Source organism: Dysidea avara, chromosome 4, assembly GCF_963678975.1.
Source record: "Dysidea avara chromosome 4, odDysAvar1.4, whole genome shotgun sequence".
Lineage (NCBI taxonomy): Eukaryota > Metazoa > Porifera > Demospongiae > Dictyoceratida > Dysideidae > Dysidea > Dysidea avara.
Window position 1 is genome coordinate 31,175,667 of NC_089275.1, and position 13,163 is coordinate 31,188,829.

General features: G+C 36.4%; 1 protein-coding gene across 1 annotated transcript in view; it reads left to right on the top strand.

Moving 5' to 3' along the window:
* Positions 1-13,163, top strand: part of LOC136253752 (phosphatidylinositol phosphatase PTPRQ-like) — a 48,519-nt gene that overhangs the window by 10,073 nt on the left and 25,283 nt on the right. Inside the window, exons 7-14 of the mRNA XM_066046411.1 lie at positions 489-776; positions 3,579-3,860; positions 3,914-4,186; positions 7,347-7,679; positions 7,766-8,038; positions 8,372-8,674; positions 10,833-11,162; positions 11,223-11,501. Coding sequence (XP_065902483.1) covers positions 489-776; positions 3,579-3,860; positions 3,914-4,186; positions 7,347-7,679; positions 7,766-8,038; positions 8,372-8,674; positions 10,833-11,162; positions 11,223-11,501 — 2,361 coding nt within the window. The remainder of the gene's footprint in view (positions 1-488; positions 777-3,578; positions 3,861-3,913; positions 4,187-7,346; positions 7,680-7,765; positions 8,039-8,371; positions 8,675-10,832; positions 11,163-11,222; positions 11,502-13,163) is intronic.

Sequence of the window (13,163 nt, forward strand, 5' to 3'; positions counted from 1 at the left end):
AACCATCATTATGTGATTAATATTGCATACAACAGGAGAAAATGTTTTGCTGATTCAGCTGTATATAATTAGGAAATTTAATATCCCTAATACATATAGTACATCTCTATGTTAATGTGGTACCTGTATAGCTACATACAGTAGTTCAGCAGGAAAGTATACAGTAGGGGAGCAGAATTGTATTTGGGAATGAAAACAAAAAAGGCCATCATCACTATGTTGGTTAGATTTTACACTGAGACACTGCTCCTACATCATTGCTGGATATTTTTCCTAACTGATGAAGATACTAATGGAATAGTCACACCCACTAAAATATTCCATAAAGCAGTCAATAATTTGATAGGCAATTACTAAATGATTTGTGAATCTGTTTATTATGGCACTCACAGTTTTTTGTTGCAACCTGTAAATTTACTAGTATTAGATAGCATATTTAAGGCACATTTCTCCTGATGTCTTTGCTTTAATGCATTAATGCCATTTAGTTCCAGAAGCAGTCACAGTCTTTATGGTGGAGACAACAGAGAGATCTGCAGTATTACTGGCTAGTCCTCCAGATGTTACCAATGGAATAGTGATCTATTACCTTATCTCATATCAACTGGTTGGATCGGTGAATGTGATGATGATGAGCGTCACTACTACTGACATGTCCTTGAATACCACACTAACATCACTACTACCATTTACCAACTATACATTCTCAGTTAGACCATGTACTATTGCTGGTTGTGGTCCAGCTTCTAACAGTACAACATCAACATTGGAGGATGGTTAGATTGCATGTTTAATTTATATTATACATTAAAACATAAAATGCTTTTAAAGTGTAAAATCAAAGCTGATTCTGACTTTTGAGGAATTGTTTGTAGATTTCAAGGTCAATATTCCATTGTAGTATAACCACTGGTCAACTTGGCTTTGACTACTACCTCTGCTTTTCTAAACTACAGTATGTTCTTATTTGTTATTTTGAAGGTCCCAGCTTTTTAAATCAGACACGTGCCCACAGCCACTTTCCTGTTTTCCTAGAGTTGGTTTGGGAAAATTGTGCATCTGCAGACTGTGCGAAAGCATGTCTGTCCAAACACTCATTTGAACAAAGTTCTAAGCCTGCAATACAGTAAGACTCGATTCTAGCTATTTATGGACTATATTAAGCACTCATGAAGATCAGCCCTCTTATAAGCCATTTTCGTTATTTTACTTGAAGGCAGTGTGGCAGGTCTCTGAGTACTATAGATAGTTGGACACTCATACTTCAAGGATTTAAAATCTGAGGTGACATCAATAATTACTGACGCACAGCCAAGACAATTAATCCTTGAAGATACATATTATGGCATTCTATAGTCTGTTCGCATTCACCTGAGCCTTCATTTCTTGTTAATAACTCTTGTTACATGGGCCAGCTGCCCAAACATTTAGTAGTGCTGTGAAGCCCTTTAAATGCCAGAACTGTTAATCAAAAAAGTGCTTTGATACGGGCAAAAACAAGTGAGTTATGAGGCTTAAAAATATCCCATACATTTAGTATGGACGATTCAGGCACGCAAACATGTTTGCAACATGAAAACATGCTTGTTCCTGTACAAAACAATTGGGAGTGAACACATGTTCACTTCTTTGATATTACTATATTTGGCTGGGGTTCAGGTGAATGCGTACCAACTATAAGTGTGATGTAGAAGCAGTATAGAGAGTTTCCATCATAAACAACAAGGACATTTCAGTAAGCAAAAGGATTTAGGTCATGGCAAGCTATATGGAGCATGATAGAGGTTTTCAAAGCTGATAAAATTATTGTATTTGAGGGTTTAGAGATGCACTAGAATGGCAGCAATGCAAATAGCTAGTGCCAGCATAGCTGTCTAGGTCTACAAGGCGGGATGTAATATGGCGAAGACCACGACTTTTTCAAGTATTAACCAGTTATCACGATGGTTTAATCCCCTGCTACATATGTAGCTATGTACAGTGACAGGAGTACCTGAGTGAAATTTCTCTGTTACAATTGGCTTACAATTGCATTGTTTCCCTTGGTGTTTACTGATGTGTTGAATACTAACTGTCCACAAGAGATTAATGGTATTACTGTGGGTCTCATTTTAGTTGTAAACAAGTTTCCTATTGAGTCCAGGTGTTCCACATTAAAGCAAACTATTGTTTTAAATGATTAAATACCGCACTATCCTACGTATGTGCTGTATGGCTAAAACTCTCATCATTGGCCTAAAACAGATATTCAGCAGACACTTCTTTACCTGTTACCTCTATTTGTGTTTTAAAGTTATGAATACCATACTACCCAATTTGAACAATGGTCACCTCTATTGAGTAAAACGCAGTCTGTGGTTACTAGTAACTTCTTGCTGTTGTGGCTACTTCAATTTCTCTGGCTACCTTCACTGGCATCTGTGGTTACCTTACTGAGTAAATAAGGCCTGTGGTTACTTTACTGGGTAAAATGAAGTTTGTGATTACCTCTACTGGGTAAAGTCACTCATCTCTAATATTTAAATAATTATAGACTCAAGCTTTATCTCAACCAAGTGCTACTGTCACCTTTGTGGTAGGAGTGCTTACCTATAATGTTCAATTGTAGTGAGCTTTTTCGATAACTTACTAATGTTGATAATTATTTTGATATGTAGGTGCATTGTATGATATACAAATTCTAGTAGTTTCTCACCAAAGTTTTCCACTCCACAAAATGTGAATCATAAAGTGAGTACATTACACATTACTCAAAATATCTGGCATTCACCACAAGAAATCCAAGTTTAAATAGTCAAATGGAAAAGTAACAAGCATGAAGAGCTCAAAATACGGGGGGGGAGGGGGTATATGTAATGTACGTAACTTTGATGGTGCAGGTGATATTTAAACAGATTCTCATAACATTACTGAAGTTTGTACCTTACCTGACAATGTAGTTTGCATAGGTGGTTTAACCAATAGGCATGACAGCAAATCAGTGAGGCCGACTGCTCTATCAGAGTATCTTGATCATGTAACTCTAATCTATACTAAAACAGGAAAGTGGTGAAAAAAGGGTGTGGCCCTCCACAAAGCTAGGGTGAAAAAATATGTGAAATCCAAGGTGGCGGCAAAGAAATAGCTGTGATGGTAGGTTAATGGCAAAAAAGCTTGATAACGACGATTCAGGTGAATTTGGTGCTTCAAACAAATTTACCATTGAAGTCATGGACAGCTCCATTCTGATCTTTTTTCCACATTAGTAATATCAAGAAAAGATCTTTTGGCATAAATCAAAAAATCAAAAATCAAGGTTTTCAACTCATTTCTGTGTCTTATAGTAATTCAGTAATGTTCTATAGACTTTTGAGCAACTTTTGATATTAAAATTGAGAAGATTTCTTTTTTTTTACATTTACAGTGTTGTGATAGTTTGGTACAAATCTGGTAATCATACTGAATTGTTTTGTGTGCATTACTAACATGTTTGAAGGTTATACACATTTTAGTAAATGTGATGCAGTATGTACTACATACAACAGATTTTAAAGTACTTTTGTATTATTATTGGAATATGAACTATGTGTCTTCTATAGCTCCTAGTAGTCCTCGTGATATTACTGTGATGTCCATTAATGCTACTGCTGTAAATATAACATGGTCAGAACCTGCAATGACAAATGGAATTGTTCGCAACTACACAATCATTGTTTTAACAAGTGACCACCATGTTGTACGTATGACTCATTCAATGGACATCACTGATCTGACTATAATGATTGTTGGACTAACCCACAATACTGATTACATAGTCAATATCAGTGCTTGGACTGTCAGACAAGGAGAACATGGATCACTATCATTTACTACTAACACTTGTAAGAACCACTTGTAGTGTGTGCATTCACAGTTCATACTTTTTTATTTACAGTACCATCACTGCCATTGACTGTGACAGTTACTACTGGTGGAATGTTACGAGCACTTGTTGTAGACTGGGAATCACCCAGTAATCCAGGGGGTATAATAACAACATACATGGTGACCTATAATGACATCACAATTAGTACTAATGGAAATGATACAATGTACAATATTATGGGACTGGATCCATTTACTGATTACACTATTAGTGTGACAGCATGTACTGATAATGGTTGTGGTAACCAAACTGATGTTGTGATTGGAACTACAGCAGAAGAAGGTATATACAAATCTATACTGTCCTACATTTTTATTTTGCAGAATTTATGTATGTAATCAAGGTAAATGTTTTACACATGCATGTGCCACCCACCTGTTATATTGATACGACATTAAAACTAATAATCAAGACTCACGGTAGTGAGTCGCGCGGCCAAGAAACTACAAAGTGCATGCCCAATTAAAAGACTTGCGGCCACTACTGTGAGTTATTTACATGTAGGGCCGGTTTCGCAATATTATTCCAAAATATCATATAAGAATTATTCCACACTGATATAGTAATAGATTATAGGACGTTGTGGAACTTGCCTAAACGTGTAAACTTGAATATGAGGACAACTACATAATCTGGATACTTGGAATTGTCCAATACCTGATGAACAAGTTAGTACTAATGACATTCACTTCAACATTTTATCCCAGCTGGGTGAATCTCTTGTAACTGAGTAAAAAGGTGCTTATTTTCCACCTGCAACCAAAGTTCTACATTTCTGTGGTTGAGGAAAATCAGTATGCCATAGGGGTATGGAAATGGTTTCTTTCCTTCTGTTGTGACATTACTTACAGCTGACTGGTAAATGATCATCGATGTCCCCGTGGACCCCAACAATGACTATATCAATAACTTCACAAGTTGGAATGAATTTCCTTTCAACATGTGGTGGAATGAATTTCCTTTCAGCATCTGGTGGACAGGTCCATAAACCCTATCGCACAAACACGGTGAATCAGTGTGTGGCGATGTGACACGTTGCACAAACTTCACTCCTCGTTTCGTTAGCATTCAAGACCGGCATATACCATAGAGTACCTCAGTATTCTTGACTCTTACTTCTTCAAGCGTTGCTTAAGTGATGTAGTTTCTCACGAGGGGCTCGAGTTCTCATTAAAGTCGAGCCGATTAAAGTACGCCTCACCATCTAGTTACATTCTTAAACCATTCAATTTAAAACCACGTATTACGAGTGTCCACTTAAGGTAATTAGGGACTTTCCACGAGATTTCCCCTAAATAGATCACGTGTTAGTTGTCAATCCGGTGGATTCTGGTGGTATATGTCATGGTTCAACAATGCGGTAAGTGTACTTTAATATAGTATAAGCTGTCAATAATTGTTTGTGCACTGCTAAATTAAGTTATTTTTGTGTGATAAGCATGCTTGAGGAAGGGTCTGGGGGATGACACTAATGTTTTGACAGCAGTTGATGATGGCCAAGCAAAGAACTGCGAGAAGAACTACTGTGATAGTGTGATAGTAAGGAAAAATTCCCACCCCTATAGCTCTGCCTAGGGGCATTAACTAGCATTATCTACAGCTACTGTATTATGTTGCCGATATGTACATCCGGGCCAAGAATAAAGGTGAAAGTGGTAGTAAGGCTCAATCCTACTATTCTGCTGAACAGGCAAGGGAGTCTGGGACTCTGGGGGCATGCTCCCTCATGAAAGTATAAGTACTACAATTTTTTTGTTTTAATTGCTTCATCAAGTATAAAAATTTTAGTCAAAAGGTGATGATCGAGGCTCTGGTCTTTTGCACTGGTTGGAGTGGTTGTATTGATACTGCACTGTGACATCCTTGAGGGGTTAGTGCTGGCATTATCCTTGGCAATACTATTTCATCTCCCTGAGTCTTGATGATTGAGTCCTCCATTCCTTTCGCTGCTGCTCCAATCCTGAAGTTGTGACCACAGTCAAAAGGTGACGATCGAGGCTCTGGTCTTGCATCTATACTGTACTACAACACCCTTGAGAGGTTAGTACCGGCATTGTCCATCGCAATACTGTTCCATCTCCCATATACAAGTCTTGATGGTTGAGTCCTCTATTCCTTTCTCTGCTGCTCTAATCCTGAAGTTGTGACCAAAATATTAAAAAATGGTTGTAACATGATAAATGATTATGGTGATAACAATTACAAATGTATTTATAGCTGTGTAGCAACTGTGAACTAATTAGTCACTTGCAAGTTTAATTAGGTGTCTGAAGCATTTAACATGCACAGATATGAGATATATTCGTCACATGCAGGCAGTAAAGATAGATTTACTCTAATAGAACAGTCATACTACACCGTAAATTCATACTTCCGAATTTACGGTGTTATGAAACAATCATTATTATGTATGGATTTTACTGACTCTCCAAGATAATATTCTGCATTAATGTTAATTGCTCATTTCCAAAAAAAAATTACCTTTTAAACCAAATGTAGAGTCTATCACTGACAAAAATGAATGATATCCACCCCAAAAACACCTTCGCTGTAAAAAAGGCGCACCCAAGAAACTACAAGTACCTGGAACCCAATGTAAAAATCAAAAAGAAAAAACAGCTCAGCTGTAGTGAAAAGTAACTGGTAACTTAAAGAGCTGATATCTGAAGCGGCCAAGAATACAATTACTAAAGTTTAATCCATGCAAGAACACCTTGGCTATAAAACAGGTGTGTACATGAAAGTAACTGGCAACTGAAATGGCTGATATCTGAAGCGGCCAAGAATGAATGGTCATATACAACTAATTCAAAAATTTAATACTGAACCTTTATAATTCAGCTGTGTTCTATATTCACTCTTGCTGCATCGTAAAGTAATTTCTTTTAACTCTAATTGGCTGGTAATTTGGCCGCCTTTTTTAATAGTCAGTGTAATAGAGCAAAAAAAGGCGGCCAAATTACCAGCCAATTAGAGTTAAAAGAAATTACTTTACGATGCAGCAAGAGTGAATATAGAACACAACTGAATTATAAAGGTTCAGTATTAAATTTTTTGAATTAGTTGTATATGACCATTCATTCTTGGCCGCTTCAGATATCAGCCATTGCAGTTGCCAGTTACTTTCATGTACACACGTGTTTTATAGCCAAGGTGTTCTTGCATGGATTAAACTTTAGTAGTTGTATTCTTGGCCACTTCAGGTATCAGCTCTTTAAGTTACCAGTTACTTTTCACTTCAGCTGAGCTATTTTTTCTTTTTCTTTTTTTTACATTGGGTTCCAGGTACTTGCAGTTTCTTGGGCGTGCCTTTTTACAGCGAAGGTGTTTTTGGGTTGGATAACTTTTAGCTAGCAGATATTGTTATGCAAAGACTTATGTACAATGAAGTAAATTATAATAATTTTTAGTGTAACTTGTGTTTATATCTGTTTATTCATAGCTCCCACCCCACCTCGTAATGTCATTGGTACAGCTGTAAATTCTACTACAGTAGAGGTCACCTGGGATCCACCCAGTATCACTAATGGGATCCTACATTATTACACTGTAGTGTATGGTAGTAGTGGTGGCATGGAGATGATGGAAGTGAATTCTAGTGATGTAATCTCATCAGGAATGGGACAGGATGTTGGTAGTGGTATAAATGTTGGTTCTATCTCACTATTAGTGTCAGGACTGGATCCCTTCACTAATTACACATTTTATGTGTTAGCAGTTACTGTAGCACCAAGTGAACCTAGTGATAGAGTTAATGTAGTAACTGATGAGGCAGGTAAATATTAAGGATATTAATACATTAAGTATGTATGCACTGTATAAGTACCATATTGCTGTGATAAAAGTCTTTACTTACTGTAGCTCCAAGTCGTCCAGTAAATGTTGTAGTTTACAATATCACCTCTACTTCTATCACTGTTACCTGGCAACCACCAATAACACCCAATGGTATTTTAAGATCATATCGTATTCAATTCAGTACTGGAGGTGTGGCTAATAACACAAACAGCTTAAGCACTTTAATTGTCATCAACATGTTGGAGATATTTGCTACATATCAAGTTCAAGTTTTTGCTCGTACTGTTGTTGACGGAACAGGCAGTGAGATAGTTAGTGTGACAACTGATCAAGATAGTAAGTTAATGTTAATCAATGTAATGGTAATGTTACCAAGTACACATAATAATGTGACAATGTAAAATACATTTTGTGATTGTTTGCTGTACTAAATAATTGTATTGCAGTTCCTACCCAAATTCCATCCTGCTGTTTCATGGTGACTTCATCTTCATCTTGCTGAGACTATATGTTATTAGTTTTATGTATCATAATACCATTCCCTTGGACTAATCCATGGTTTTGTTCTAACCTACATCCCCTTTGCAGACTGTAATGATCCAAAATAACCACTGTACAATTTAAAATTGTATTTTTACATTATATTGCAATCATATTGTGTTCTTACAGCACCTGGTCCTCCTGGTAGTCTATTTGTCAATGAGATCAACTCTACAGCAATAAATGTCAGTTGGTCTGAACCAGATGTAACCAATGGAATTATCACATCATATGAAATCCTCTACTCTGTTGGTAACATATTTGATACAGATGCTATTAGTATACCAGTTGATGTGACCACAAACACTTCTTATCAAGTTATTATTGGTGGACTAGATCCCTTTACAATGTATAGTGTGGCTGTAAGAGCATACACTAGAATTGGAGCTGGAAATCTGACTAATACCTTCAGTATTCTAACTGATCCATACAGTAAGTGCTACTTACATACTGTAGTGTGTGGCATAGAAATTAGCCTCTGGATGTGTTTGATGATTCAATAGAGTTTTAGAGACTTTTTCTAAAATTTAATAACTTTTTCATGCTTCCATAGCTCCATAACCCCTTCTCCAAAGCACATGATTTTTGCATTACAACTGTTCCAGGTAGTGTATGCTACACAGCAAATTTGATTAAATTTGCAACAGCCATTTGCAAGATATGGGCGTTCAAAGTTTCATTTTAATTTTTTCACGTAAAAAAGATCAAACTTCTGTCAAGGCTACAGGGTAAACCGAGCATAGGTATAACTTGAAAATTGGTGTGTAGATAGGCTGATCATTGTAGCAGTGCCTTTTGATAGTTTATTGCTGTAACTTTATTCAAAGGTATTAAGCAAAAACCAAACAAATGTAAAATGACAGGTTTGAGATACTCTAATAGAGCAGTCACCACAGGGTAAAAAGGTGTAGAAAAATGTCAAAAGGAAACTTACCAGAGTTTGAACCAGGGACCTCCATACCTAACTTAACCACTGAACCACTGAACCACTGCTACATTGGTTGATCACTTCACTTAATTTCTGCTTTATAAATGAAAGTTCTATTCAAAATCTACTTATAATCAAAGTGACAAATGTTTGTAATTTCATAGATCTATCAATAGAAGTACTAGATTGTTCTAGAACATTCTATGTATGTTCTATTAGAAGTCCTCAAAAAAGTGCATTCTATTAGAGTATTACAATAATATCAAATATTGAATTAAATCATGCAACGAAATACAATTATAATTCAATAATCATTGTATCCACATAAAACAGAATAAAAACAAGCCTCAAAGTCAGCCATAGGCTGGTTTTTGGGCCTTATAAAGTATGAAAAGAAGTGAAATCCACACAAAACAGCCAAGCTGTGAAAAATGGCCGGCTTTAAAATACCTGGGAGAGAAAGTTGTGAGATCAAAGGTGGCTGCCAAGAAATGGCTGCAATGATGTTAATGCAAAAAAAATTAATAATGGCTGTGTGCATGGTTAAAATTTATTACCATTAACATCATTGCAGCCATTTGTTGGCGGCCACCTTTGAATTCACAACATTTTTCACCTTAGGCTACACCATTTTTTTCACAGCTTGGCTGTTTTTGTGTGGATTAACATTTAACCAGGACAGTCAAATCTTTTAATCATAAAAAAGGCTTAAACCAACTATACTTACAAATCAGTTTATTATGCTTTGAGCACAGTGCTCAAAATTCAATATTTTGCTTAAATTCCTAGGTAGATCTAGAAGCCACTGCTGAAAGGGGGGGGGGGGGAGGGGTAAGGGGGGCAAGAAGTTTTAGGATAAATCCACTAATAGGATAAGAATGGAACTCTAGTACACAAGTTATATAACTTTGTTTGGTATAGCTGGATGAATGAAGGACATACACTTTCTAAGAATCTCGTTGGATATCTTCTGAGAAATATATAGCATTGTCAATTAACAACATTAAAATTCTGACTGCTCTGTTAGAGTGTCTTGATCTTTGGCACAAAAATTCAAACTTATTAGTCTCATTTTCTTCACTGTGTGCAGTTTATAACTGTAAAGTGCATTTATAAATGTTGTCTTCTATTTGCCTGTTGGCTTTCTGTACTACTGAGTACAGTGTGAATGCATTATTTCTGTTTCTGGTGTTTCCTGACTGTTGTATTATAGCAAGTGAATGCTTTGTTATACTTTTTGATCTTATCTTTGTACATATGTATTAAAAGGACTGAAATGTAGGCTTTGTAGCACTGAAATGATGACAGAATCAAAATCCTGGTGGTTTTCTGTCAAAATGCCTTTAGTGTGGTGACGTTCCAACTTTCTAGGCCACGTGACACACTACCGTGTGCCTTGATCTGTTTTAGTTTGCCACACACTCTATTAGAGAACGACTTATTATTATAGTATGTAACTTAATTGCAGGATGCTTTAAATTTTAGGAATGAAACACTTTGCATACAAAACTTGAGCTAAATTGGTTCAGTCTTTTTTAAAGATAATAATTTATATGCCTTTAAAAGTCATAGTATCTATATTTTTCTTCTTGATCATTTTCTAAACTAGTTATAAGGGTATATATAATCTGATACATTTACATGTAAATTGTTATGCCACAGGTTCATCCCCACCAGTAGGATTTATGGTGATGGTACTCAATTCAACTACAGTACAGTTATCATGGCAATATCCTGAGTCACCAAATGGTGAGATCAGAGGTTACTCCATTCTCTATTCATCAATACCAGATAATGAGATGATGATACTAAACATCACCTTAGACACTGTTGATGATACTAGTAACCAGACTACTATAGTGTCAGGGTTGACACCATTCACCTACTATGGCTTTCGTGTTAGAGCCTTTTCTTTTGGGAGTCAAAATGGGCAAGATGTTTTGAACATTGGAATTGCAACTAATGAAATACGTGTACAAACAGATGAGTTTGGTGAGATATAGTTATTTATATGCAAACTTTGTAAGTGCATATTGCTGCTTGTTTACACAGTACCTGAAGCTCCAACAAGATTCACTGCAATAGCTATTTCATCTACAAGGATACGATTATCATGGGATGTTCCAGCTGTTCCTAATGGAATTTTACTGAGCTACACTCTGATATATTCTAACACAACAAACACTTTAATGGTAACATATGATGTTAGCACATTTGAAGACACAATTAATAATCTCAACAAGTACACAGAATACACATTTGTTATTTATGCTAACACTAGTGCAGGAGCAGGTCATAATGTTACAACTACAGCAAGGACATTGGAAGATGGTAAGAGTGTGTGTGCGTGTGTACGTTCGTGTGTGCATGCGTGTGTGCGTACGTGTGTGCGTTCGTGCGTGCATGTGGCAGCATAGCTAAATTGCTAGAGCATCAGCATGGTAATCAAAAGTTCCAGATTTAATACTCTATATTATACTGGATGACTTGTATTGTAGGTACCTGAAAACCTCTAGGTGACTTGTAATGTATAGCTGAACTCAGACTTGTAACATACCTAGCTGAACTCTGTACTAGGTGATTTGTACTATTGACTGGGAAACTGTAATGTGGCTGAACTGGGAGACTTGTAAAATAGTTGAACTCCCAATTGCAACAGAGAAACTTGTTACGAAACTGAACTCACTAGAGGGAGACTTGTTGCATGTATGTAGCTGAACTCTCTACAGGGTGACTGGGCAACTTTTTATATAGCTGAACTCTCTACTGGTGTCTCAACAGTGAGACTTTTAGTGTAGCCACAGTCCCTACTGAGTGACTTATAATGTAACTAGATTCCCTACTGGGTAACTTGTAATGTAGCTGAACTCTCTACTGAGTGCTGAATCATAGATACACAACTCTTAATAGAGATTGGAAACGGCATCATGTGCCCAGTACACTACCTATACAATTGACATCACTGGTTAGATACAAAACATGTTTCGCTTGTTACCACTTTGAAGAGTATGAAAAGACTAACATTTCTCTTTACTGTAGACTATCAGTGTGTGTAGGTTTAGTAGAATATGAAAGTTCTCTAAGGTTGAGCAATACAAGCTCCTTTGGTGGAAGACACTGTCTGGCCTTTCCCACAGAAGAAACTCATCATATCGTGCTGTTTCAGCATTGCTTCTACACCAAGCTACATTTCTGTTCCTGTAGCAGTTGTGTACTCCTTCTGGTATCGACGATACATGGTATTTTAGAACCCCTTTGGTCATTAGAATTGAACAGTATAGTTTGTAAACTACAACTCTGGTTTAAATGCTGCATATTTCCTTGATTACAACTTGGATAGGTGTTGTTGTACCATCGTGTTTCTGTTCTCCTAACTGTGCACAGCTACTGTCTAGCATAATCATTTGTCTTTCAAGTTTTAATCTAATGCAAAGCTGTGGAACAAAGCTAGTAGGATAGTAGCACAATTCGCTCTTAAGTTCTAAATCACTCTCGCAAAACCTTTAAACTTTATTATGGGACAATTAAATTTGTATGCAATACAAATTATGGAAACCACCCATAACATTCTAAACAAGCCTATTTCTGGTGCGTGATGCCATTTCCGATCCCTATTAGGAGTCGTATATCTATGGCTGAATTTTCTACAAGGTCATTTTTGTTGGTGAACTCTCTATGGGGTGACTCTCTGTAGCTGAACTCTATATAGGGTAACTTGCTTATAATTAAACTCTCTACATGGTGACTTGTACAATAGCTGAGCACTACAATAGATACTTACTCTAATAGCATGACTGCACTATTAGAGTATTTAATTGCAGGTAGTTGGTTTTTTGCATTATAACTCACAGGTTTTAAACCTGACTATTCTATTCTACTGAAAGTCTTTTCTAAGACAATTAATCTACTGAAATTTTAATTTTCAATTTATCCTTTTTGTGGTTGGTCTGGTAGGTGTGACAATGAACTATTTTTATTTATGAAACTATATCA